The sequence below is a fragment of the Anguilla rostrata genome, chromosome 6, assembly GCF_018555375.3.
Source record: "Anguilla rostrata isolate EN2019 chromosome 6, ASM1855537v3, whole genome shotgun sequence".
Classification (NCBI taxonomy): Eukaryota; Metazoa; Chordata; class Actinopteri; order Anguilliformes; family Anguillidae; genus Anguilla; species Anguilla rostrata.
The window spans coordinates 45666547-45689064 of record NC_057938.1 but is presented as its reverse complement, the minus strand read 5'-3'; the positions used below and the strand labels follow the sequence as shown (position 1 = coordinate 45689064).

General features: G+C 41.2%; 3 protein-coding genes and 1 long non-coding RNA gene across 9 annotated transcripts in view; 1 reads left to right on the top strand and 3 right to left on the bottom strand.

The window, feature by feature from the left end:
• The window catches only part of fynb (FYN proto-oncogene, Src family tyrosine kinase b), a 53891-nt gene extending 51702 nt beyond the window's left edge, over positions 1 to 2189 (bottom strand). The window contains exon 1 of one of the 4 annotated variants that reach the window (XM_064339996.1): positions 1998 to 2189. The gene's annotated coding sequence lies outside the window, so the exon portion shown is untranslated. The remainder of the gene's footprint in view (positions 1 to 1997) is intronic. The other 3 variants (XM_064339995.1, XM_064339998.1, XM_064339997.1) reach the window with 3 other exon arrangements.
• A 1828-nt stretch (positions 2190 to 4017) lies between these two features.
• Positions 4018 to 6674, bottom strand: LOC135257997 (uncharacterized). Its single transcript, XR_010330849.1, has 4 exons — positions 6533 to 6674; positions 6220 to 6382; positions 5281 to 5327; positions 4018 to 4757 (listed from the first exon to the last, which is right to left on the bottom strand). It is a non-coding gene; the product is annotated as an uncharacterized LOC135257997 (long non-coding RNA).
• A 3582-nt stretch (positions 6675 to 10256) lies between these two features.
• On the top strand, positions 10257 to 15527 carry ccn6 (cellular communication network factor 6). 3 transcript variants are annotated; one of them, XR_010330639.1, is made up of 6 exons: positions 10257 to 10343; positions 12437 to 12725; positions 13173 to 13418; positions 13974 to 14167; positions 14425 to 15196; positions 15237 to 15527. XR_010330639.1 is itself a non-coding variant. In XM_064339994.1 (5 exons), the coding sequence occupies exons 1-5, from the start codon at positions 10296 to 10298 to the stop codon at positions 14704 to 14706; spliced, it is 1038 nt and encodes a 345-aa protein (XP_064196064.1). In that variant the 5' UTR covers positions 10257 to 10295; the 3' UTR covers positions 14707 to 15527. The 3 variants fall into 3 exon arrangements, 2 of the variants coding, with proteins under 2 accessions (XP_064196064.1, XP_064196063.1); XM_064339994.1 differs by having other exon boundaries at positions 13995 to 14167; positions 14425 to 15527; XM_064339993.1 differs by having other exon boundaries at positions 14425 to 15527.
• A 657-nt stretch (positions 15528 to 16184) lies between these two features.
• Positions 16185 to 22023, bottom strand: tube1 (tubulin, epsilon 1). Its single transcript, XM_064339992.1, has 12 exons — positions 21774 to 22023; positions 21277 to 21350; positions 20872 to 20924; positions 20706 to 20766; positions 20490 to 20605; positions 19725 to 19846; positions 19391 to 19578; positions 18917 to 19089; positions 18415 to 18555; positions 17899 to 18039; positions 17217 to 17391; positions 16185 to 16584 (listed from the first exon to the last, which is right to left on the bottom strand). Exons 1-12 carry the CDS (start codon positions 21796 to 21798, stop codon positions 16426 to 16428), a joined length of 1428 nt encoding a protein of 475 aa, XP_064196062.1. The 5' UTR covers positions 21799 to 22023; the 3' UTR covers positions 16185 to 16425.
• Between the last annotated feature and the right edge of the window lie 495 nt (positions 22024 to 22518).

The window sequence follows — 22518 nt, the reverse complement described above, 5'->3', positions numbered from 1 at the left end:
AAAATACCATGGAACAGTCTGTTTGTGAGGAGCTGTAGATACAGCAAGCGGAAATCTACAGGCCAGAGACCAGATATCATTTCTGAAATCTCCTTCCTCTCAGAAAACCATTCAAACTGGTAAAAATAAATCCAGCGTACAAGCATTGTTGGATTCTAAAAGGCCACTTCAAGCAGTAATAAGCAGGACATACTGCTGAAGTCAATCTGACATCCACATTCAACAATTATGAAACTGATACTCAGTAGCCTATCCAGGAAAAATTGTGCATCCTACTTTCAAATGCAATATTTACAGTATCAGCAGAAACATGAAATTCAAAGAACAAGGAAGGGGTACTATTTCCAGTTAATTTGGTCCGTGTATTATATTTTACTCACAGGGACAAAACAACATAACGCGATGAAACAACATATCTCAGAAGAAGCATAGGCTACTTTTAGGCTATTAGGAAGTGACCTGCGAAATGTTCATCGAGGCTGGAATAGGAAGGATGTATGCTGGAAAGGAGGATGTGAGGGCCTGCCATCTCAATTGACCCCAATTACAAGAGGAATGCCGCATTTTAGAAAATGAAAGCTGACACCCTGTACACTCACACTTCCACGTATTATGCTGCTTAAACGTGTTGACTCCGATAAATATAAATCCATATTTCGTGTGACAAATTGTCATTTAGAAGGCAGAAAATATAAACCGCTAGACGTCTAACCTGGCATCAGACAAATTTATTTTTACTATATTTAGAGGAGGGAGCATTCGGAACTTTTGAAAAACATTTGAAACAGTGTAACTTTAGCTCGGCTACTTTGGATATGGGAACAGAAACGAGTCATTTGCCATTGGTTAACAAAGGTGAGGCGAAACTTCAAAAATTCAAAATTGTCATAAAAATACTCAACTATACAGACTTTAAGAGGCAACACATGTTTTCATATGGGAATGGCCTACATTGTGGCAACCTTATCCATGTGTTGAACATTTACATTTATGTCGTTGACTGGTGCCCACATTAACAGTCGGAAAAACATGTTTTGAAATATAATGTGTCACTGTGATCAATAGGTCTATAAGAGATACGCAGTCCGATTCTAGATAATTTCGTTCATTGGAAAACAACTGTATTGATGAAAGACGGTCAATTGAACTAGCATAGCACTGTTTTTGTATTTCCACAACGGCCTGGCCGGGTGTGCGTATGCAAGTTCCACCGCCTGAAATACAATAAGGATGCTGTTGAGGACACAAACTAACAAACTGTAGGCTATTGTCTGATGGGACAAGGGTGGGCTAGGGAATGTCATCAGTCTACAGCATCTAAGAATGTCTCTCCTACGCCGAGTTAGCTGTAACTAGCGGCTTGAGCATTACCCATCAGTTAACCTACCAGAGAACCACACTTCAAAAAGGCGCATATGTGATTTAACCAGAGGAGCATTAAAAACCCACAGACAGACATTCGTGTCTGACATAAATAGCCTACCAAGTTTACGACAATGGGAGCTAGCTGCTGATCAACAATCCCAGCACTAGGCTATAGCTAAATAGCTGAATGCGGTGGGCTAGATGTTTCATTGCTCTGCTTTTGCAGACAGTGCACTGACTCATCTTCTTGGCTACAGAGAAAAACTGTCTTTCGATAGCGCTTTTTTCCTTTCAAGAACCGACTGTCATCAATTTTACGCAATGTATGCCATCTGCAGCACGGTCATAACTGCAATAAAGCAGCGTTTCAAAGAAATCTCAGCAGCTGAGCCAACGGAGAACATCACGGCGTTCATGGGATAGCCCATGCATCAAGGCTAATATTTGCCTATCATTTATGACCGGCTATTAACCAATAATTAATTGAAAACCATCCGCGGTATAATATAGCCTACTGGATTCCCCATAATCAAACGGATTGATTTAGCTTGCTGCAAAGCAAACAAACAAATCAAATGAAGCACAGGTTGTAATATTAGCTAGTTTAATTGACAAAAAAAACAGCGGCTTACCCGAACCGAAGCCGTCTAATACATTAGGCATAGGTATTCCATCGTAAATACTTCTGCATGGATATTTTTTCAAGTTTGGCAATATTTAACAGATTCGCGTAGGCTATAATAAAGCTTCCACGGGTTCCTCGCCCTTGCTGCTGAGCGTAACAGACGATGGCGTAGCTGCTGCAGATCGACAATGAAACTAACGGGACCAATGGCGTAACTGACAAGGCGCCGAGCCAATTGAATCGTCGGATACATCCTGTAGGGGGCGGAGGAGTTTGGAGGATTTGTAAACAGGTTAGGTGATGTGGTTGGTGACCTGTACCAATTCATAGTAGTCTAACCTGGACCTCTATGCATCAAGCTAATATGTGCATACATAAATATGAGTTTGACGCCATGCAAGACCTTGAACAACACAAAATACAATGCGCAAAGTAATTTTTATTGTTGTGGTATGTTTGCGCTATAAACAAAAGCACACTGACAGAATGTAAACACAAATTGTGCTTACTTTAATTCCTATTTTGTTTTACATCGAAATGGTAAGCTATTTTTTTCTAAATAGGCTACATGCCATGCCGAACAGAATAGACTATTCATTTCCTTTTGAATTGAAATAACTAAGGGGCAGGTCTTCATGTAATCGAATTCTATTAGCCTACAATATGTACAATTATTTTGTCATCTTGGAAGCACGTTACAGTTCTTGTAGAATTAAGTGGTCAAATGATTTAAACGCCAGGTCTAACAGTGTTTATTATTTATCACATGTTCACGATAAAAAAATATTGTAGTCTACTGTACTGTTTTCACCCACAACTACTCCATATTTATTTCTCTAGAGTGTCCATTAGATTGTGTTTAAGGAGAACACATTCGCAAACAAAATAAGCAAAAATAAAAAATAAACAAAAGCAAGCTACCAAAAATGATTGCACCTTTGGATAACTAGGCCCTTCAGAATATTCCGCTTTGTTTCATTAGATGTTTAGGCCAACCTCGTCTCTGTTTCAAAACATATTGAGTATATTGACAAATATATGTTTCTATTACAGGGAGACAGCAATGTGTTCTATTTCCCTTTAAAGGCACGCTATTATATATATATATATATATATATATATATATATATTATATATTATATATATATATATATATATATATATATATATATATTATATATGAAATAATCTTCCGGAGGAAAACACATTCATATAAATTTGAGAATATAACATTTTATATCCAGTATGGGAGACGGAGTGGAGGAGTACTAAAATGTACTGAATCATTCTCATAATTGCAATCATGAAACGCTGAGTTTTGGCGCCCCCTTCTGTTATGGATCTTAAACTATTTAAAATGTCGTGACCACTCCTATGTAGTTCACATAAAATGCTGAAACCGTTGAAATTGCGCTTAAAATCCATAAACCTACGAAAGCAGTTGTACTGTAGAGGAAAACGGCAGAGACTTTGAAACCTCACAAGTTTAATAGAAGGCTATTAGCCTAGCAGTCTACCCCCGTGAATAAAATTGAAATTTCAGCCCTCAGTATAGGTGACAGTCAAGTATGGCTTGATAAAAACCAAACCGCTGCTTATACACATTGTTTTGATCTAATCAAGGCCAGGTTTATTCTAATGAATACTTTCAACATGAAGCCCCGGATAAGAATCGTCAACATGAAAGCATTGCGTACTGAATTGATTAATTATTACATTAATAAAAATATTTGGCAGACCCTGTGATTAATGGTTAAATGTTTTTAAAAAAAATCATAAAGCAGGCAATTGCTCTTACTGTTTGAATTGATTATTATTATTATTATTATTATTATTATTATTATTATTATTTTATTTTAAATGTATCCACTGAGAACAATTTATGGAGTGCTTAATATATTTTCTGTTTGACTCACGGCCAGCTCAGCACAGTTACAAAAATATCTTCTACAAACAAACTTTTCAATTGGCTTTTGTTTTGTCCATTTTTTATTTTATCAGGACCCTACCCTTACCGAAATGGGGCATTTCCAATGATCACACAGCACATTACAATGGAGGAACCAGGTATTGCAATTATTTAGCTAATAACCAGGATACTGCAAAATAAAAACATTCTAAATGAAAACATACTCAGAGGCTATCAACCAGACCAGCAACCAACAGCTTAACAATAGGTTATCCAGAGGGACCTTCTTTTAATCAAAAATACCACTTTGGAACCACTTTCCCAGAAGTAATTACAAAATAAATGAAGACTATTGTTACCAACAAACTAATAGAAGAACGACCCATGTTTCAAGACAGCTCACATTACTAAAATATAAAAATCTCATAGTACAGACGGCTGCATGTAGTCATAATGAAATAAATATATTAATTAATTAATAAAACAACTACTTGCTGATAAATTTCAATTCCAGGTATGTATATTACGAGGGTGAAAGAGCTGCTTTTTACATGGGTTATTAAAACAAGAATCCAAACAAATCCCTTCACAACCTTTATCAAAAATCAAATTGAAAAATGTAGATTTTCTCTAACAGATGATTGGCCTAGGGGCAGGACACAGCAGCTGCTGGCTTTGAGAACTCTTTTTATTAGTATAATTGAAATGGCAGTTGTTGCCTAATGTCTTAGGCGCAATGGATCACTGACAGTCATGCACGCAAGTGCCTGCTACTCAGATGACAGACCCGTCAGTTGTTCCAGACCAGGGAGGTACTGTCCCCAGAATCCTGGCAAACAGCCACTTCCTCCACCCTTCCTGAAATGACAGACACCAGCTATTTAAGGCTGAGAGATCTTCTTAAATATTTTTTACCACGGATTTATTATGGTCTCATTATTCCATTCACGTTTGACCTGTGACACTATAAGCAATGCATATTAATGGTTTTATATCTATGGAAATGTACTTGTTGGTTGTTTTCATGGCAACCAATTTAGTGGTCACTGCACTTTGAAAAAGCCTCACTTTTGAGACGCAGAAACATATTTTGAAAATAATTATTTAATTTAGAAAATGGAATACATGGTAAAACTTTTTTACTTTTTATTTTTTTACTGGCTGTAGTGCAATGTTGAACATTGATTAAGCAGGAAATATAAACGTTTTATGTCAGAGACCTTGTGAGATTATGGCACAGAAATGGGATTATGAAACAGAGTAACAGGGGAGGGGGTTATGAAAAGAAAGAGAAGCTGTGTGATTGTGATGGTAAGAGACTACAGCTTTATGACCATAGAACGCATGTTATTGGTTGACATGTGTCAGGCACATGAATTACCTTGTTTCTCCAAAGGGTGGCAGTGTCCAGTCACAATTAAGATCAATCTGTTTATTAACACAGAAAAAAACATACAGTATTTAGCAGTAGCAAATTATTCCTTAAATTCAAAACATGCAGTACAGTATCTTGCATGTAGGGCTCTCATATCTGCCTGCAGACACTGTGGTGGTATATAACAGAAACCAGGCTTGTTCAGGAGGTAGCCCTGTTCTTACTGTTAGGCAGCTTACATTTTTCTTTTACATAAAATTTGTTTATGCAGCTGGATATTTACAGGAGCAATTCAGGTTAAGCACTATGCTCAGCTGTACAACAGCTGTGTCCTCTCTGGGATTTAAACCTGCAATGACCGAGTTATAAGCCCAGCACCATAACCGTTATTCTACAATACTGATTAAGAACAGACACCTGACTACAAGGTGAACCAACAAGCCAGTTTCATACAGTAACTATTCTAGGCCTTTGCAGAAAAAGTAACAGCAATAGTCTTTGCATAAATGCAAGTTAATAAAGAACTTATAAATATTACTTACATCATTCCACTTTTAACTAATTTTAAATGGCTGAAGATCAGTTCATTATTTAGCCATGTACATATACTGAACACACTTTATTTAAATTGTCATAAAATGAAGATTAATAGCAAAAGTTTACAAAGTGCTTTATCACCAGTATGGCATGTGTTGCAAAAGTGACGGCTAATCAAACTTGCTAACAAGCAATGATGACTAATGGGGGGATAACCATCTTGATAATGGATACAAAGGTAGTAAGCACAGGACCAGAGAGAAGTTTAGCCTACATCGTAGGCTTTTTTAAACAGATGAGTTTTTAGTTTTGATCGAGTGACTAAAAGATAGCCGAGAGACCTACTTCCTGCTGGAAAGCAGAGATTTGGAAGCCTGGAGACAACAGAGAGAAGGCTTCGTCACTCACTGAGTGGAGATTAGTAGATGAGTTTGTCAGAACCTGACGAGCATAGCAGCAGGCCGGGGAATCAAAATGGAGGAGCTGGCAGATACAGTCTAGGGCAGAACTGTGACAGGGGACGCTGTAGGTTGGAAATGAGGACCTTGAAATCAACCGTTTTCACTTTACCCTGTAAAACAACAATCGCATGGACATGGTAATCTCTATATGAAATGATTGACATTACAGACGATAGAACCCACATCATAATTCTTCACAAAATTACCTTTACATAGCTGCATGAACACAATTTATAGGTCCCCGTGAAGAGGTCTCTTACCATTTGTGTGAGAGCAGCAATCCATCCGTATAGCGCTGCTGCTCTTGATAACTCATAAACCGTCCACCCTGTCCCTGGAGAGACACTATAATTTTACAACTGCGGAAGAGTGCTCATATATAATAGCAGTGTGTCACCATTACAGTGGCACGATAAATGACCAGGTTTTTATTTGTTCTATGGTATTTGGAGATTTTGTCTGTCTTTGTCTGTTCTGTGTTCCAAGTGAAATTCTGTGGAATTTTGGAAACAAACCACGTAACAGCACCTGCACCTTATCAAACAGCTGGGATTATTATCTGCTGTCACTCAAAGGTCACGTAGAGACTGCGAGTAACATTATCAAACTCCTCGGACACTCCTTGAAAAGGACCTCCTGTATCTTCCCAGCTTCCTCATTGTCAAAGAGTGCATGAGTTGTACAGTTTCCATGGAGACCACACACATCCTGCAAAAAGAGCAATGCATCGCAAACCTCTATGGTATTAAATCTAACCGATGATACTTGAATAAAACGATTCATAATCACATACGATGATCTTTCAACCGAGGCAATACAGGAGCTAAATAAGAGAACAAAAATCAGGAGGTATAACAGATCACAATTATTGTGGTTAGTGGGAACATATCATCCAAATGTCTCTTTTGTTCAACAACTCTATCCTTTTTTTCCCACCTCAGTCCATAATTACACTACTGATTAACCTGCCATTAACAAATATCATGACTTCCTAAGACAAAGCTTTGGTCATTTTGCCATTGAATCCACTGTTGACTGGAGGCTCCAAAGTGGTTGTCAAACATAATGATTTTTCTCTCTTATTGTAACGTGCTGTGTGCTGGCCAGTTCACTACTCCCCTTTGTTAGAAAGAACCGTAAGATAAGACCGAGCCCACCAGTGGCCCTTCCTCCATGTCCTGGGTGGTGTCAGGCAGGGGCTTGTCGGCTGTTTTGGGCTGCAGCATTTTGAGCCCAGCTCCCAGAACAGTCCACAGACCAAACACAACCATAGGGGCCTCCGTGCTGTAGCTCCTGGAGAAGTAAATGAGGGGGGGGCGGTGATCCCCCCAGCTCACACACACACACACACACACACACACAGATGACATTCCGATCCCACTCTGCCTGCATTCACAGCAAGTAAGTCACAACACAAACATGACACAGACATCTCCGTCATCTTATCGAAATGCATTGACATTTGCCATGCTGCAATAATGTAACACTGGCTATTGCATTTAATAATTAATAGTTAATATTTAATTAATTAATTTGTTTGTTTATTTGTTTCCCCTAGGATCCAGTGCAATGAAAATACATTACATGAAAATACATTTCAATTTAGCAAATTTTATGCGGTTCTAATTTTAATAAGCTTATTAGTAATAATAAAATACAACCTCAGAGGACGGGTGATGGTTGAGTGGCAGAACTACTAAGGCAGGGTCAAGGAGGTGACTGGTGCAAAACACTGACCCCTGTAGGACAGGAGTGGCTACATCATACTCACCTGAGGATGGCAGGGAAAATCTGGGCAGTATAGACATACACAATGGACATGGAGGCTGTGACACCAGACTTCCCCAACATCACCACAACATCCTTTGCTGTATGTTCAGCTATGTGCTATGCCAATAGATATGTTAAAGTACATGTGTGTGTTTGTTTGTGTGTATATGTAAGCTCTAAACCATGACATGCCATGCATATACAGTGTAAGGCATGCCAGGTGGATAATTTTTATTACGTGTTAAAAAATACAGACACACATGCTATTGATGTCATTAGTGGTGTCATACAATATTACATTGTGACCTACCCAGTTGACCAAATCCCCAACTTGTTTCTCTATCTACCTCCATCTCAAACATCCAAGAAAATGGATCAGACTGATGACTGTATACTTCTTCTCTGGCTAGTACTGTACATATCAGATGAGAGATAAATGGATTGAAGATCCAGGTTAACCTGTAGAGCTCTCGGATTAATCATTCCATAATGTCATTATGCTATCTGTGATAGTGGAGCAAATAAAAAAATACAAATACTAAGTTAACAATGTGGTAAGGCTTTCTTAAGGGTAAAACTAAATTGACTAAATAAACGAAGGCATTGTGTTTGCAATGTGGATTTGTAAATGGTGGGCTCCCGGTTCCAGATTAATTTGACCGTCTGTGTTGAGCCTCAGGAAAGTCAAACAGTTGGAGAGCGAATAGCTCTCTGTGTGCAATCCCGTTCCTATGTAACCTTTGACCCAAACTAGAACACACAGAATTCTGGGGGTTTGGCAGTAAATTCCAAACAAATTCCTCCTGTGAGCAGGTTCACTTAATTAACCAATCATTATTTAACAGATGCGCTTTAGAGAAGATATTCTTTATAGTGTGTTTTAAAGTCAGCATGTTTTAAATGGACTGAATAGGCAAATAATTGGTTGTACACACAAAGCCACTGATGCTTGCTAAGCTGATTTAAATCTGCTTAGTACATGGACCCTAACATTTCCTTTTAGTTTTAATTCCTTTCAGTCTCATTTTTCCTCATAACATGACTGCAGGGTTACTTAAATGAAAACACAGACAGGCAAATTCAAATAACCTGGCACTTGCGTGCTCGAAGAGTTAAAGTTTGCCAACTGTGTAACAGCCAATGAGGACCAATTCAGACGAGCCAGGCTTGTGCACATACGGGACAAAGAGCCTCGTAATGAACTACACAGCTCCTCACGACACTGCAACACGCTGGCTTTCATCTAAAGGTAACATGATCACGAATAAACCAATCCTGTTCACAGGTCTATCAGTCGACTCTTTCTTACAACTATCCTTGGCAGCCGGAATCCCTACAGGATCCAAATAGACTTGCTCTGCAAATGCTTGCAGACCTAGGTTGGCGCTTTTCTTCAGACCAACAAAATTAAGTAAGTGAACACAAGCAAATGAATGAATATACATATATTTAATATACAGAATGAATGAAACCATGATGTATGTAAGTTGTCTCCTGAATTTACATATATTCAAAAAAATACTTATATATTCAGATTTTCATTCTATATATTCAATATTGATGTATATTGAAGGGATTACCTTTGAAATATATAAATATAAATATATATAATTTGAAATTTTGTTTCTGGCTGTATGTGGAGCTGCAAGGTTTGGAAATTCCCCTGAAAGAGAGGTGGAGGGTCATGTCGAAGAGGACCTATTTGCTTTGTCATATTTCATGTCACTCCATGTAAAGAACACTGGAATTCTGGCCCAAACTTTCTTATGAGCATGAAAACAGGAGAGGAGCTAACACTACTCTCAGAAAACAAACAGGACAAACCCCATACTTTCACAGGCGCATGACAAATATGCCTATTTGATTTGAATGTTTCAGTATGTATCTTTTATGGTTAAAATAACTGAAAAAATTTGGCTTGAGAGATCTTCATTTTTCTCTAATGCTACTGCTAGTCTGACTTGGGTTAAACAGGCCAGGGCAGAAGCTGGAGGCCAGTTATGTAGGAAAATATTTCATGTTTGAATTTGTGTGCTGAGGCAAGGTGTGTTTGGAAAGGAGACAGAAGAGAGCTTTGTGTCCCACTTCTTCTCCAGAAGGCTAGCTTTCTCTCTCTCTTACATTACCCCCTCCCTTTTGCCTTGCTTCCTTCCCTCTCTCTCTCTCTCTCTCTCTCTCTCTCTCTCTCTCTCTCTCTCACACACACTCTCTCTCTCAGCTTGCACAACACTCTCAAACCTGGGTGCTAATAAGATGCTGCTGCTTCTCTGCAACACCCTTCTGATCATTCTGGCTGAGCAGGTAGGAGTGACACATTCATTTTCCTTCCTAAACTGCAAGCGATAAATTTGCCTCCCTGGGCACTTCCTAATAGGATAATGCTTTTGTGACACCTGCCTTTTGACGAGAACACATGGATATATTCCATTTATCTGCTAGTTGCAGGACATCTCTTGCATAATCTACTGATGGACTTGAGGATATTTCATTGAATACCTTTGATATAATGTCACTGTCTGTTGAGCGTAATGGTGTGATACAAAAGTAATAGCTCATTGACGTCAAGCTGAGTGCATTGCTGTATGTCACTTACTAAAAGATAGTAGTTCAGTGCAGTGTGTTAGCACTGGGTTCAGGAGTTTTAGAATGGAATGAGTGTTTTTGGGCCTAAAAAAAAAAATAATGACACATTTTAATAAGCTAAATCTCACCATATATATTCAATTTATAATTGAGGAGAATTGTTAAAAATGGAGGTTGGCCCCAACAGAAGGACGTTTTGAGCAAGGCGACCGTGCATTTCGGGCGACCTGTTCTCACATCCTGAATCTGAGCCCATTCTGTAAACTTGACAGAGAGGCTTCACATTTTTGGCACAACCTTCTCTGACCCCGGGACGCACTCGTGCCCCAGGAGCAGTGTCCCTCACGACGGCACCCTAATGACAACGGCGGAGTAAACAAGCCTTCTCTTTAACCGTCTCTGCTTCAAAATGGCCGCCTCCATGGCTCAGTTTTAAGTTTCATAAGCTTAGATATTCAGGTGCTAAAACAGACTGGCCTCTGTGTAACATTATTTTTAAAAGGCCAATGCATGTTTTTATTTGACGGTGGACTTCAGTACAAAGTGCTCACTATTCACGTACAAAGGGGCTGCTTGTGTACACCAGAGGGATTTGATGGGAGTTTCTGTGGGTTCATGGTAGGCCTGACTTTATTTACTCTAAATAAATAATGGCTCCGTACTATCAATGACTAAGTGCATTCATATAGTCAAACAGAGGAAAAATAACATAAATAATCCCTCCAAAATCAAGAAGAAATTTGCATTGAAATCAGTGTCAATCTTTCAAATGGCAGTGATAGGCTTTTGCTGCATTGGCATTTTGAATGGGCTCAACAAACAAATCTAGCAAGCATACATGAATAAAGACAATTGCATTGAAGCAGTGAAACAACACAGGCAGGTTTAATTATCTTGCATCAGACTTTGATTTAAACAGTGTTTTTTTCAAGAGAGTGAGTGAAAGGCCAGTGATTTTTTTAGGATTAAAAATAAATGAAATATGACGGTAAGGATGGTGGCAATGTTAACAGACCGGAATGAATTAATATTTTTTGTGTTGCAGTTTTTTGCCTCATGTTCAAAAATGTTGAATCAATTTCAAGATACATCACTATATATTTTGTTGTTTTCAGTTTAGTCTGTTTAAAGGGTTCACCTTCTGGGATTTAAAAAATATGATTTCAGTTTTATGTATGTTGAAAAAGCTGGAAAACAAAACATTTCCATTTCCTGCTACTTGACAATTTATGCAATTAGGCCAATAATTTGTGTTCACACACAGCATGATTTAGTCAACACAAACTCTTGGTGAAAATTTTAATAGCACACTACATTATATTCCATATTAACGGCACTGTAGATTTCATAGATAAGGTATACAACTCTAGATAAAAGAGACGACCCCATATCTGTAGAAGAATTGGGGTTACTTCACCAAATATTGGTCGTTGAACCCTTCCTAATTGAAGTCATTGTTGTTTTTGTTATCTATGGGTATAAACTTGTTTAGTTTGAATTATTTAACGTATAACAAGACTTTACTTCTAGCATTTTGACCAGTTGTCATTTTCTGCAAATAAATGTTCTGAATGACAGTATTTATTTTCTTTTGGAATTATACTCAAATGTGGTCAGTGGCTAATGAAATAGTAAGAGTTAGATTTTACACAGGCGCATACTCATAAACTGTGAAACAAAAAATTTGAAGCGTTTTCTTAATTTTATTTCCAGAGCAGTAATGTCAATGCTAAGCCATAATGCTAAAGTAAATACTGATGAAGCTGTCTCTGGGCATGTCTCTGATCTCACTGCTGTGTTTGTGCTGTAAGCTGCCCTGCAGGGCACAGAACCAGGGGCAGGTGTCGGCCCCAGGGGCCGGTATGCCCGGTACGCCCGTAGCCGAGCGCAAGCAGTACTGCCGCTGGCCCTGCCGGTGCCCCTCCAGACCCGTCTGCGCGCCGGGCGTCAGCATGGTGCTGGACGGCTGCGGCTGCTGCAAGGCCTGCGCCCGGCAGATCGGCCAGGCCTGCAACGAGAAGGACGTCTGCGACCCCCACAAGGGCATGTACTGCGACTTCTCGGCCGACCGGCCGCGCTTTGAGGTCGGGGTCTGCGCCTGTGAGTAACCTGGTCCTACATTTTGTGTTTGAAATTATGTTCTGCTGTTCCTTTCCCAAAGCTGACATCCTGGCTCCTGTAAGCGTGAGCCATTTTATTTCATAGTCTGTGTGTGGGTAATGCGACCCAAGTCAGTTACTAGATTTGTGTGGACCTGCAAAATGACTGTAGGTATTAGGCCCACTGGACACTCCTGTGCGAACTCTTATAATCATGAACCACAAGTTCTTTATGATTCATTTTATGAGAGCAAAATCTTCAAAGGAAGTGTCACTATTCTCTCAATTCCTGTCTGCATTGTTGCACTTTTTCCAAATCGATCATGTATGTGAAGGTACGAGGGGTTTCCAAAACCAAGTCCTGTGACCCACATAATATGAAGATGCTGTGAAGGTAATCTGTGCATAACATTAACAATGATGCTCCTTCCCTCTCTTTGTATCTCAGACATGATGGGTGTAGGGTGTGAGCTGAACGGGGCCTTCTACGACAACGGCCAGGCCTTCCAGCCCAGCCCGCTGTACAAATGCACGTGCATCGCTGGCACCATCGGCTGCATGCCGGCGTTCGTCCAGAAGCCTGCCGGGCTGCTCGGCCCCGCCCCTCTCCGCGCAGCAGGGCCGCCGGGCTCCCTCCGAAGCGCCGGGTCCGCCAAAAAGCACCAGCAGGACACGACCTACCAGGCCATGCCAGGTGTGTGTTTGCACAGGGAACTGGGGGCCAGGATCGACAGCTTGTGCTGCCAAGAATGCTAATGCTAAGTGCATTGGGGTGGAAAGGTAGTGTGGGATATGTGGGGGAGGAGGGTTTTCAAATGGCCCAGTGCAGTGACAGAGCTGAGATCAGTTATTGATGGTCCATGAAAGTAGCCCTACTACTTTTTTTATGTTTTTACCCTTTACTTTTATATTTCTATGTACATAGTACACAGTACGAAGAGAGGCTGTGAGGTATTTGAGGACGATGTGTATAGTTAAGGTTCAAAGCACATAAACAATGGCAATTAGAAACTATGTAAGGTAGAACAACTGTAACACTGGAGACTGAAAATAAACACCCCCCCTTTTCTGAAAATCAACACCTTTTAAAGGCAAACACATACACCATTTTATCCCATACTTTGCACATTATACATAACTTCAAATGAATTAAATCCACTGTGCTGAAGAGGAAGCCTGCATCTTCCTAACCAGTAAACGAAATGAATGAATTTAAACACACGGTGCCCTTTAACTGTAATGCTGAAAGCTTACAGGGATCGTCCTTTAGCCTGGAAGAAGAACTGCCTGGTCCAGACCACGCCCTGGAGCCCTTGCTCTCGCACCTGCGGCCTGGGCATCTCCGTCCGCGTCAACAACGACAACGGGAAGTGCGAGATGAGGAAGGACCGGCGGCTCTGCCTTCTCAGGCCGTGTGAGAAGAGCGTCATCAGGAGCGTGAAGGTGACTAAAATGACAGACCACAAACACACGCCCCTTTAATGCTATCTACAGACCATCTAAAATGACATACCACAAACACGTCCCTTTAATGCTATCTACAGACCATCTAAAACGACAGACCACAAACACACCCCCTTTAATGCTGTCTAAAGACCATCTAAAAGGACACACTACAAACACACGCCCCTTTAATGCTGTCTACAGACCTCCTTTTAACTTCCATTAATGAACATCGGCCTCTACATACACATTTATAGATACCGAAGGGGAAGACCTGTCGGCCCAAGTTCCAGGCCAAGAAGGCGGAGAAGCTGACCCTGTCCGGCTGCTCCAGCAAGCAGGCCTACCGGCCCATGTACTGCGGCGTCTGCAGCGACAAGCGCTGCTGCGTGCCCAACAAGTCGCGCATGGTGTCCGTGGACTTCAGCTGCGGGAAGGGCGGCAGCGTCCGGTGGAAGATGCAGTGGATCACCTCCTGCGTGTGCCAGAAGAAATGCAACGACCCCGGGGACATGTTCTCCGAGCTCCGGTTCCTCTAGGCCTCGGCAACCCAACTTCAACGATTTCCCCTTCCCCAAAAACAGACAAACATATCAGGGTTAGGCTAATCTGTGGGGTTTCTGAAAGCTATAGGGCAATGCTTCTTCAGCCCTGGTCCCGAAGAACCACAGGCTGCTGGTTTTTGTTTTCACCTTAAAATACGTAACCAATTCAGACCCAAAAAACCGGGTAAGGTAAGTTAACCGTGGAATCGACTGCTTCCATTGGTCAGTCAACGGCTGGGTGGCGAAGAAGATACTGTGGCTCTCCAGGACTAGGGTTGAGGACTTCTGTTCGACACAATAAAAAATATGGGATGGACTTGGAGCTGAACTGACCATGACAATAATGCAATTTTTTTTTGAAAGGGCATTCAGTGCTTGAAATAGGATAAACCCAGTTTGCATGCTCATAAAAGATCATTTTCAGGGAAAATGAAACAAAAGTTTGAAACAACAGTCTCCTTGATTAGATAGAACGCATCTTGTAGTATAAAATTTCATGAGGCAGATGAGATTGCTTTAGACAGACACCCCTTTTGCCAGTATAAATGGCAGAGATATTTCGAACCAATTCAAAATGTTAGACACCGACACACAAAAGTTAAATCTGTAGTACTCAATGAGCATGGCTATGAACATAGCCAATTCCTTTTTCTGTAGACTTAAAAAAAGGAAAAGAATGAATTTATGATATTTTTCAGTATTTCAAAACAAATTTCCTATTTCCCGACAGTTTACTTCCCAAGTTTTCAAATCATCCTGTAACTTGAATATACACGACAAATTTAAATAGCTATTAAATTAATTTCTGGAACAGATTTATCTATTTTGCTGTTTAGTCATGTCAGTTATGTCATCATAGCTATTGAAGTTGATTCCTTTGTAATTATCCTTGCCTTTGTTGCTGGCTTAAGGTGGGGTTCTATTACAGGGGTCATATTGCACTTTTCCAACAAATCATCTTAACTATTACTCCCCTCAGATATATTTCAGTACCCTACATTAGGTATTATTTGGTTGTAATACTGTAGTGAACTACAGAGGCAGCAGTTGGTTTCTTTCTGAAGCAGAGCTGCATTTGGAACAGTTGCTCTTTGTTCCGTGAGGTGAATTTTCACTTTGTTCTTCCATCTGCAAGTCTATTATCTATGCTCCTTATTTTTAGGATACCATTGTTAATAGCACATCACCAGAACAAAGTACCATCAAATAACACAATTTAAGTTTCTCTAGCTCCAGAAGATACTAGATGAGAACTCATCTACTACCTATTTGTACTGCCAAAATGTAAAACGCTTTTCATTTTTCCTTAGCATCTGAACAGTTATCTAGAATTAGTTGTTTTTTTAAGTCAGCTACCTTTTCATATTACTCTTGTTCAATTTTTAGCAATTAGGATTTATTTCAGCTTATTTATTTTTGAAGGACTATGAGTAGTATAACATTTTTGTATTAAGAAAAAAAATTCATAGTGCTTTCAGACGTTTTAAACGTTTATTGCATTGAAAAAAAATACATCTAATTGTTAAAGTGTACAAAGTGCTCTATAACTTGTAAATAAACAGGAAATACATTACAATATAAAAATAGCCTCCTGCCTGTATCAAGCAGTTACAAAAATGAACATAAGACACATGGACAGACATGCAGGCGCAAACTCAGATGACCGAGACTGACGTCGACAGTAAAGCCTGCTTGATTGACAGCAAAGGGCCGTCATGTAGCTATGTTGAGTCTGGGGGCGTCGGGCATCAGGAGATTCTTGGTGGCGTCCAATTGGCCGTACTCCTCTATGAGAGAGGACAGGGAAGACATGGCCTCCGTGAAGCAGCCCTGCTCCATGCCCTCCACATGCAGGTAGTGGTGGAGGTGGGCCTGGAATCAAGGAATGAAGGCATAGGGGTTACTGTATACTGGGAACAACACTGTCTTTTTTTTGACTGTTAGCTGCAGTTGTGAAGATATGAATGGTCTTGTTCATATAGAACAAGTCTTTTACATAGATCTTTTACAAGCAGTGGCAGCACACACTGATAACACCACAGGAGCAATTCTCTCAATTAACGAATGCTTCCCATTAAAACAACTGAATGCACCCGAAAGCTTTTAAGATCAATGACGGAAGAGAAAAGCTTTATCTGCAGTTGGGCAAAAGTGCATTTCGCCCTGGTGGAATCTGTCAGGCAGCCAGCCGCTCTGTTCTATCACTGATTTTAACACCCCCATTTCAGTCAAAGGGAACTAGTATCCAACAGAATGCACCCACATATATCGAATGTGCCTCCCACAAATAAGGCCCACTTTTCTATCTCTATGTGTGTCAGCCAGCATGGACTTTTCAACAAGGTCCTCCACGCTCCTCCACGTTTGAGTTTCTACTCATGTCTATTCATAATTTTTCTGTTTTGGCACTTGCGAGAGACCCCCCCCCACAAGGTGGTCAGACCAGCGGCAAGTTAATGACACCGATGCAGAGTGTTCACCTGCGGGCCAACAGCGACATTTACCTTCTTCTTGTAGAGCCTGGTGAAGCGGTCTCTGAGGTCGATGAAGGTGGGCCTCACGCATGTGTTGTTAGCCAGGGCCAGCAGGGAGTGGGAGTGGCCCACGGGAGGCACGGAGCACAGCCCCGTCTTCCAGCCCTCCTGGTTCCAGGAGATGAACGGCAGGGAGGGCTTCAGCCTATTGGGCAGAAAGGGGCAGAGGTGAGCTAACAGGAGAGCCCCAGACCAGAGAACTCTGGGATACCAAGTAAACTGGCCAGAAGAGACAAAATAAAGGTTCTTGGTAGTCTCCTCCTGGGTTTTGATGCCCACAAGCCCTGACAGCGACAATAAAAATACACATATATTTTCTCATTAAAGAAAAGTCTGAATGTCGGTTGCTTTAGAAGCCTGAAACTGACTCATTAAATCAAATGTGCAGCAGATGTTTGCTATCCTTGCTTTGACCTCCGATGCACACAGGCATACCCTTTCACACTGGCTCCTGCCTCTCTTGACAAATTCCCAAACATGGAGTCTGTAGAGAGTTGGCTGAAGGGTGCAGTCATGAAGCTAAGGTTTCTTCTGCAGCACAAGCTGGAAAGACCCGGAAAGGTAATCTTTCAGGCACTCTATACGTCTTACTTTACACTGAAAGGTGGGAGGGGGGATGTGAATGGGGAAAGTGTGGAGCCTTCCCTTTTACCTTTCGATGTTCCTGCGGAGGTCGGACACCTGGACGTTGCCCCGGACCATGAGGGCGCAGGCCAGGTACAGGCTGTGTTTGGGGTCGGCCCGGATCAGCTGGTGGTCTTTGCTGAAGGCGTCCGTGAACATCTGATCTAGCCTGGTTAGAAACACACACCCAAAGCATGTTTTAGGCAAACAATATCAATATCATCAATATCCTGACTGACTGTTGGATTGACAGTAGGGTGCAACAGCAGTGATGTTAAGCTTGTTACCAAAATGCTGCATTTTCAAATTCTATAAATATCCAGTTTATTAGCACATTACACCATACTTAAATCTCCCTGGATAAGAGGTTTTTGTCTGCCACACAAAAAATCATACCATGTCCTTTAATAACTAATTGCATTTGTGATTACAATTCCATTGAGCGTATTAGAAACATTGTCCATGGAGTTCTTGTGCATCTTCTGAGTTTCCCGCACGGTCCAAACAGGAAGCGGTAAAAACACAGCCGAGTAGGGTGGCGGACCTGCGGGTGGGGACGTTGACGTCGGCCAGCGTGTAGAGCGGGGTGAGGCTGGACACAAGGTAGTGCAGCCGGGGGAAGGGCACCAGGTTCATGGTGATCTCGTTCAGGTCCATGTTGAGCGAGCCCTCAAAACGAGCGGAGCTGCGGGAACACAAGGAAACACGTGGGAGCCTCGTGCAAGCCTGGCTGTACAGCCAGTGTGCACTAAAAACGTAATACACTTCCAACACTGCACTTCAGAGCTTGCCCTGAAATGACCATTCCCGCACTGCGGCGGACATTTTACGAGATTAAAGCCACAACGTTCGCCCGCTCGACCACATCCTTTCAACGGTTTACTGTGGTCTCTGACCTTCTCAAAGGCAAATGGGGGTTTGGTTTCACAGCGGAGTTTTTACAGTTTCAGAATATAGAACTCAAATGGTATGAAAAAGGCAGTTCTGATGGGGAATTTAAGCGTTCTCAGAAGTGCGCTGGCTGGAAGCTGTAACCCTTTCCGTACCTGGTCAAATTCAGCAGCAGGTTGGCCACTATGTTATTCATGGCGTCAAAGGGCTTCTCGGATTTGCTGACCCCGCCCTGCCCAGAAATGAGGGTGCTGTCCTTCTTGATGACAGAGCCAGGTTTTCCAGTGTTGGCCATGTGCTTTATCTTATTCACAATGTCAACCAATGACTGGATAGAGACATAAAGATATAAAGTGAGGTAACTGATCATTAGTAAGTTCATTTTTAAAAAGCATGAAATAAATAACTAATGAGTACAAGTTTTTTCCAGAAAGAATAATAAGCAACTAATGTTGGATACAGAACACTAAACTTTACAAACTATAGTGCCCATAGATTGACAGTGTTCTTTTTTTGTTGTTGTTACTGCAGGAAACCACAGCAACAGTAACTTATCTTGACCAATAACAAGTCTTGGAATGTTGCATATGCAGACTAAATAAGACAGACAAAAACAACATCATACTAACCTGGTTTTCCACAGGTAGAACACAGTCAGCATGCTCCGTCAGCTCACGCATAGCAAGGACACTGTTGTAGGGGGAGGTGATGACATCATCCTCCGCTGAAGGGTACACTGCAGTGACAAACCTGCAGACCTCAGGAAACTCGTCCTCCAGGAGATTGAGCACACAGCTCCCCAGTCCAGACCCAGTCCCTTGTGCACAGGTCATTGGACAGGGGGAGAGGGGGAAAAAAACAGGAAATTGACACCTTTGACATAAGGAAGGAGGAAAACTGCATAGAAAGTTCCAGTGCTACTCAGCTGGATACACCTCCTAGCAGTGCGAGGAGGAACCTCACCTCCACCCATGGAGTGTATGAGGAAAAAACACTGCAGGCAGTCGCAGTGCTCCGCCGCCTTCCGCAATCTCTCCACAATCTGCTCCCTGTACGCCGACCCGTACACCTTGTGCCCCACGGCCCTGGGGAGACAGAGGGGAGATCACATGCTGCAAACCGGAGTTTCCAACCATCCAAGAGCACCACTCACTAGACAAAAAATGCCTGGAGAGTTGGCAGCTCTGGCAACCCATGGAAAAAAAAAAAAAGTCCACTTTTCTAAGCAGCTCAATCTGACTGTGACTGAGACAGACTATGACTGACTGAGACCGTGTGGCGTAGAACATAGGACAGCCAACTCTCAACCCACACGTGAATCCTCCATGTTGCTGTGGGCTTGATTCACTGTGATCTCATCTCTATCCGTAACTGTCTCTGCTTCCCCCATCTGGATAAAGTGATAAAATACACATGGTAGTCTAATTTCCCACTCTCCTATAAAAAAAAGGGTGCAAATACGGCAGTGATGGAGAGGCCAACAATACAGACACTTTAATTGAATTTGTTTCAGTTAATATGTTTGCTTCACTCAAGTGACATTCACAGCTAACTGAAAGAAAAAAAAGACATAATCAATACTCTGGGTAACATTTCATTATTCAAGATAACCAGTAACATCTGAATCTCCAACTGAAATAAAAACACATGTAGATAAAAGAGGGGGAGAGGCTGTTAAAAATGGTGAGACGGAGGCTTGGGCTGGAGCCTCCCCTCTTCAGCCCTTACCAGTTGTTGCCGGATCCTGACACGTCCGTGATGAGCTGGGTGCTGTCAAACACGTCTCTGAGCGGGCCCTGCAGAATCTCGTTCACCACTCCTTCCTCCATGTCAATGAGAACGGCCTGTTGAGGAGACATGTTGGTGAGGTCAAGTTTGACATGTGTAGGCGGAGTTGCAGAATTAACAGTGTGTCAACAGTAAATCACAACAGATGGCACTTGCCCTGGCCTTGAGGCACCGGATCTTTCCACCAGCGATATCGCTGCCCTCGCCGTTATTTTTCCTGGGAGAAAGCACAGACAACAATCTATCAGTATCTCAAAATAACTCATTTTTACAGACTGGGTGGATTTAATTTTTGGAAAAAAGTGCTGCTTGGAAATGATACCTGGTGTCGACATTCCTGAAGAAACTACTTAATGCTTCATCATAAATTCCTTTCTGGAAAAAAAGGGGGTCACAATGTGAAATTGTGCTGCAAAGCCATATTACATGGTATAAAATTGTTTGAACATCACAACAACCACCCAGTGAAACTCATTATGCCATTTACTGATATACAGAGCACATTGGACATTGGTTGTTGTTCATAAGTTTGCTTAACAAGCTGAGAAAAATAGTAAATATAGAATTACATAATGTTCTCAGCTTCATGTAATAGTGAAGTGCATGCAGCAGATAAACAACAGTTCATCTTCCTGTCATATATGTGTACAGACTTATATGTGCGCAATATAATACTGTTCTTATTTAAATGTCAAAACTAGATCTTGCTAACTAAGTAGCGTCTTACTTTGTTGACATGAGCGTGTTCTCTGAGAGCCAGATCCCAGAATCTGCAGCCCACCTGATTGCCACACTGGCCGACTGACAAAAAAGTAATGTAAAGGAAAAGTTAGTCTAATGAATAAAGTAGAATTATGAAAGCAACTTTGCATGAAGGCAGTGACGACACACAATGCTAGCTATTTGAGCTAGATAACAAATGTCTTTCTGGCTTTATTTATCCGATGAAACGAATATTATTCATGCACTGTTTGTTCTTAGTAATTCTACAGAAAACTAAGCAATTACGCTAGAGCTAGGTAAAGATATAACTACATTACTAAAACTAAGACAGTTTAGTAACGCTGTCAGATGCTAGTAAGGTGAGTACATAATCCAATGCACAATAAGTTACAATAAGTAGCTATGTAAAATCTTTAAATACCCAGCTACCTAGCTAGCTACAATATATGGCTGACACTGTTACTTCATTTGGGTATCTTTAGCTATATTTTGTCGACTTACCTTGTACAACTACAGATTGTGTCATCTTGCAAAAGAACTGCGGAACACTAGAACAGTTGAATAAACGCGTATTCTTATTTTCATTGCTATCACACCACTCTACGTTGGCATTATTAATATACTAATGGTTGGTGACATTCCTTGTCATGGTAACGCAATCCCATGGACAGTTAGCTACCAAGCGCGCTAATGTTCCACCTTCCGCGCCCCCAATTCAAACAGCAAAACTTTACTTGTCTTGTGGTGATGACGTTTGTTCTAACACGAACCGTTATCCTATTATTGGCCAAAAAGGGTAAACACGGCGTCTGAAAACCAATCAGAAAAGTCAACGTAAAGCATCCGTAGAGAAAAACAACTTTCCATTTTATTATTTGCTTTTGGGGGACGTGCACTAGATGGCGCGCATTTTCAGAGGATATATTTTAATCATTCATATTTGCTTCATTTTCTTTTAGACGATACCCAGGATGACACAGGAAAAAAAGTGTTTGTTCGAATGAATAGGCTCTTACATTGTAAAATAAATAACAGAAAACTTCCCCCTTTTATCCAGAGGAATATGCATATGTAGGCCTTTCAGATATTGAACTATATCACATTGTGGATTATATCACAGGTGTGTAAGTAGCAAATGCGATTATCGGTAAATGCAGTAACAGTACCGCTTTGAATGGTAACGAATGAATTGCTCACTTGAGTTATGATAATAAAAGCACTCATTATTAGGCTGCATCGTATGTAT

Excerpts from the sequence above, each read along its gene's own strand:
- tube1 (XM_064339992.1), bottom strand. The coding sequence starts at position 21,798 with ATGACACAATCTGTAGTTGTACAAG. Across the intron at positions 19,090-19,390 it reads TTCTACCTGTGGAAAACCAG|TCATTGGTTGACATTGTGAA; the intron begins GTTAGTATGATG and ends GTCTCTATCCAG. Across the intron at positions 18,040-18,414 it reads GTCAACGTCCCCACCCGCAG|GCTAGATCAGATGTTCACGG; the intron begins GTCCGCCACCCT and ends GTTTCTAACCAG.
- ccn6 (XM_064339993.1), top strand. The coding sequence starts at position 10,296 with ATGCTGCTGCTTCTCTGCAACACCCTTCTGATCATTCTGGCTGAGCAG. Across the intron at positions 10,344-12,436 it reads TGATCATTCTGGCTGAGCAG|CTGCCCTGCAGGGCACAGAA; the intron begins GTAGGAGTGACA and ends TTGTGCTGTAAG. Across the intron at positions 12,726-13,172 it reads TGAGGTCGGGGTCTGCGCCT|ACATGATGGGTGTAGGGTGT; the intron begins GTGAGTAACCTG and ends TTTGTATCTCAG.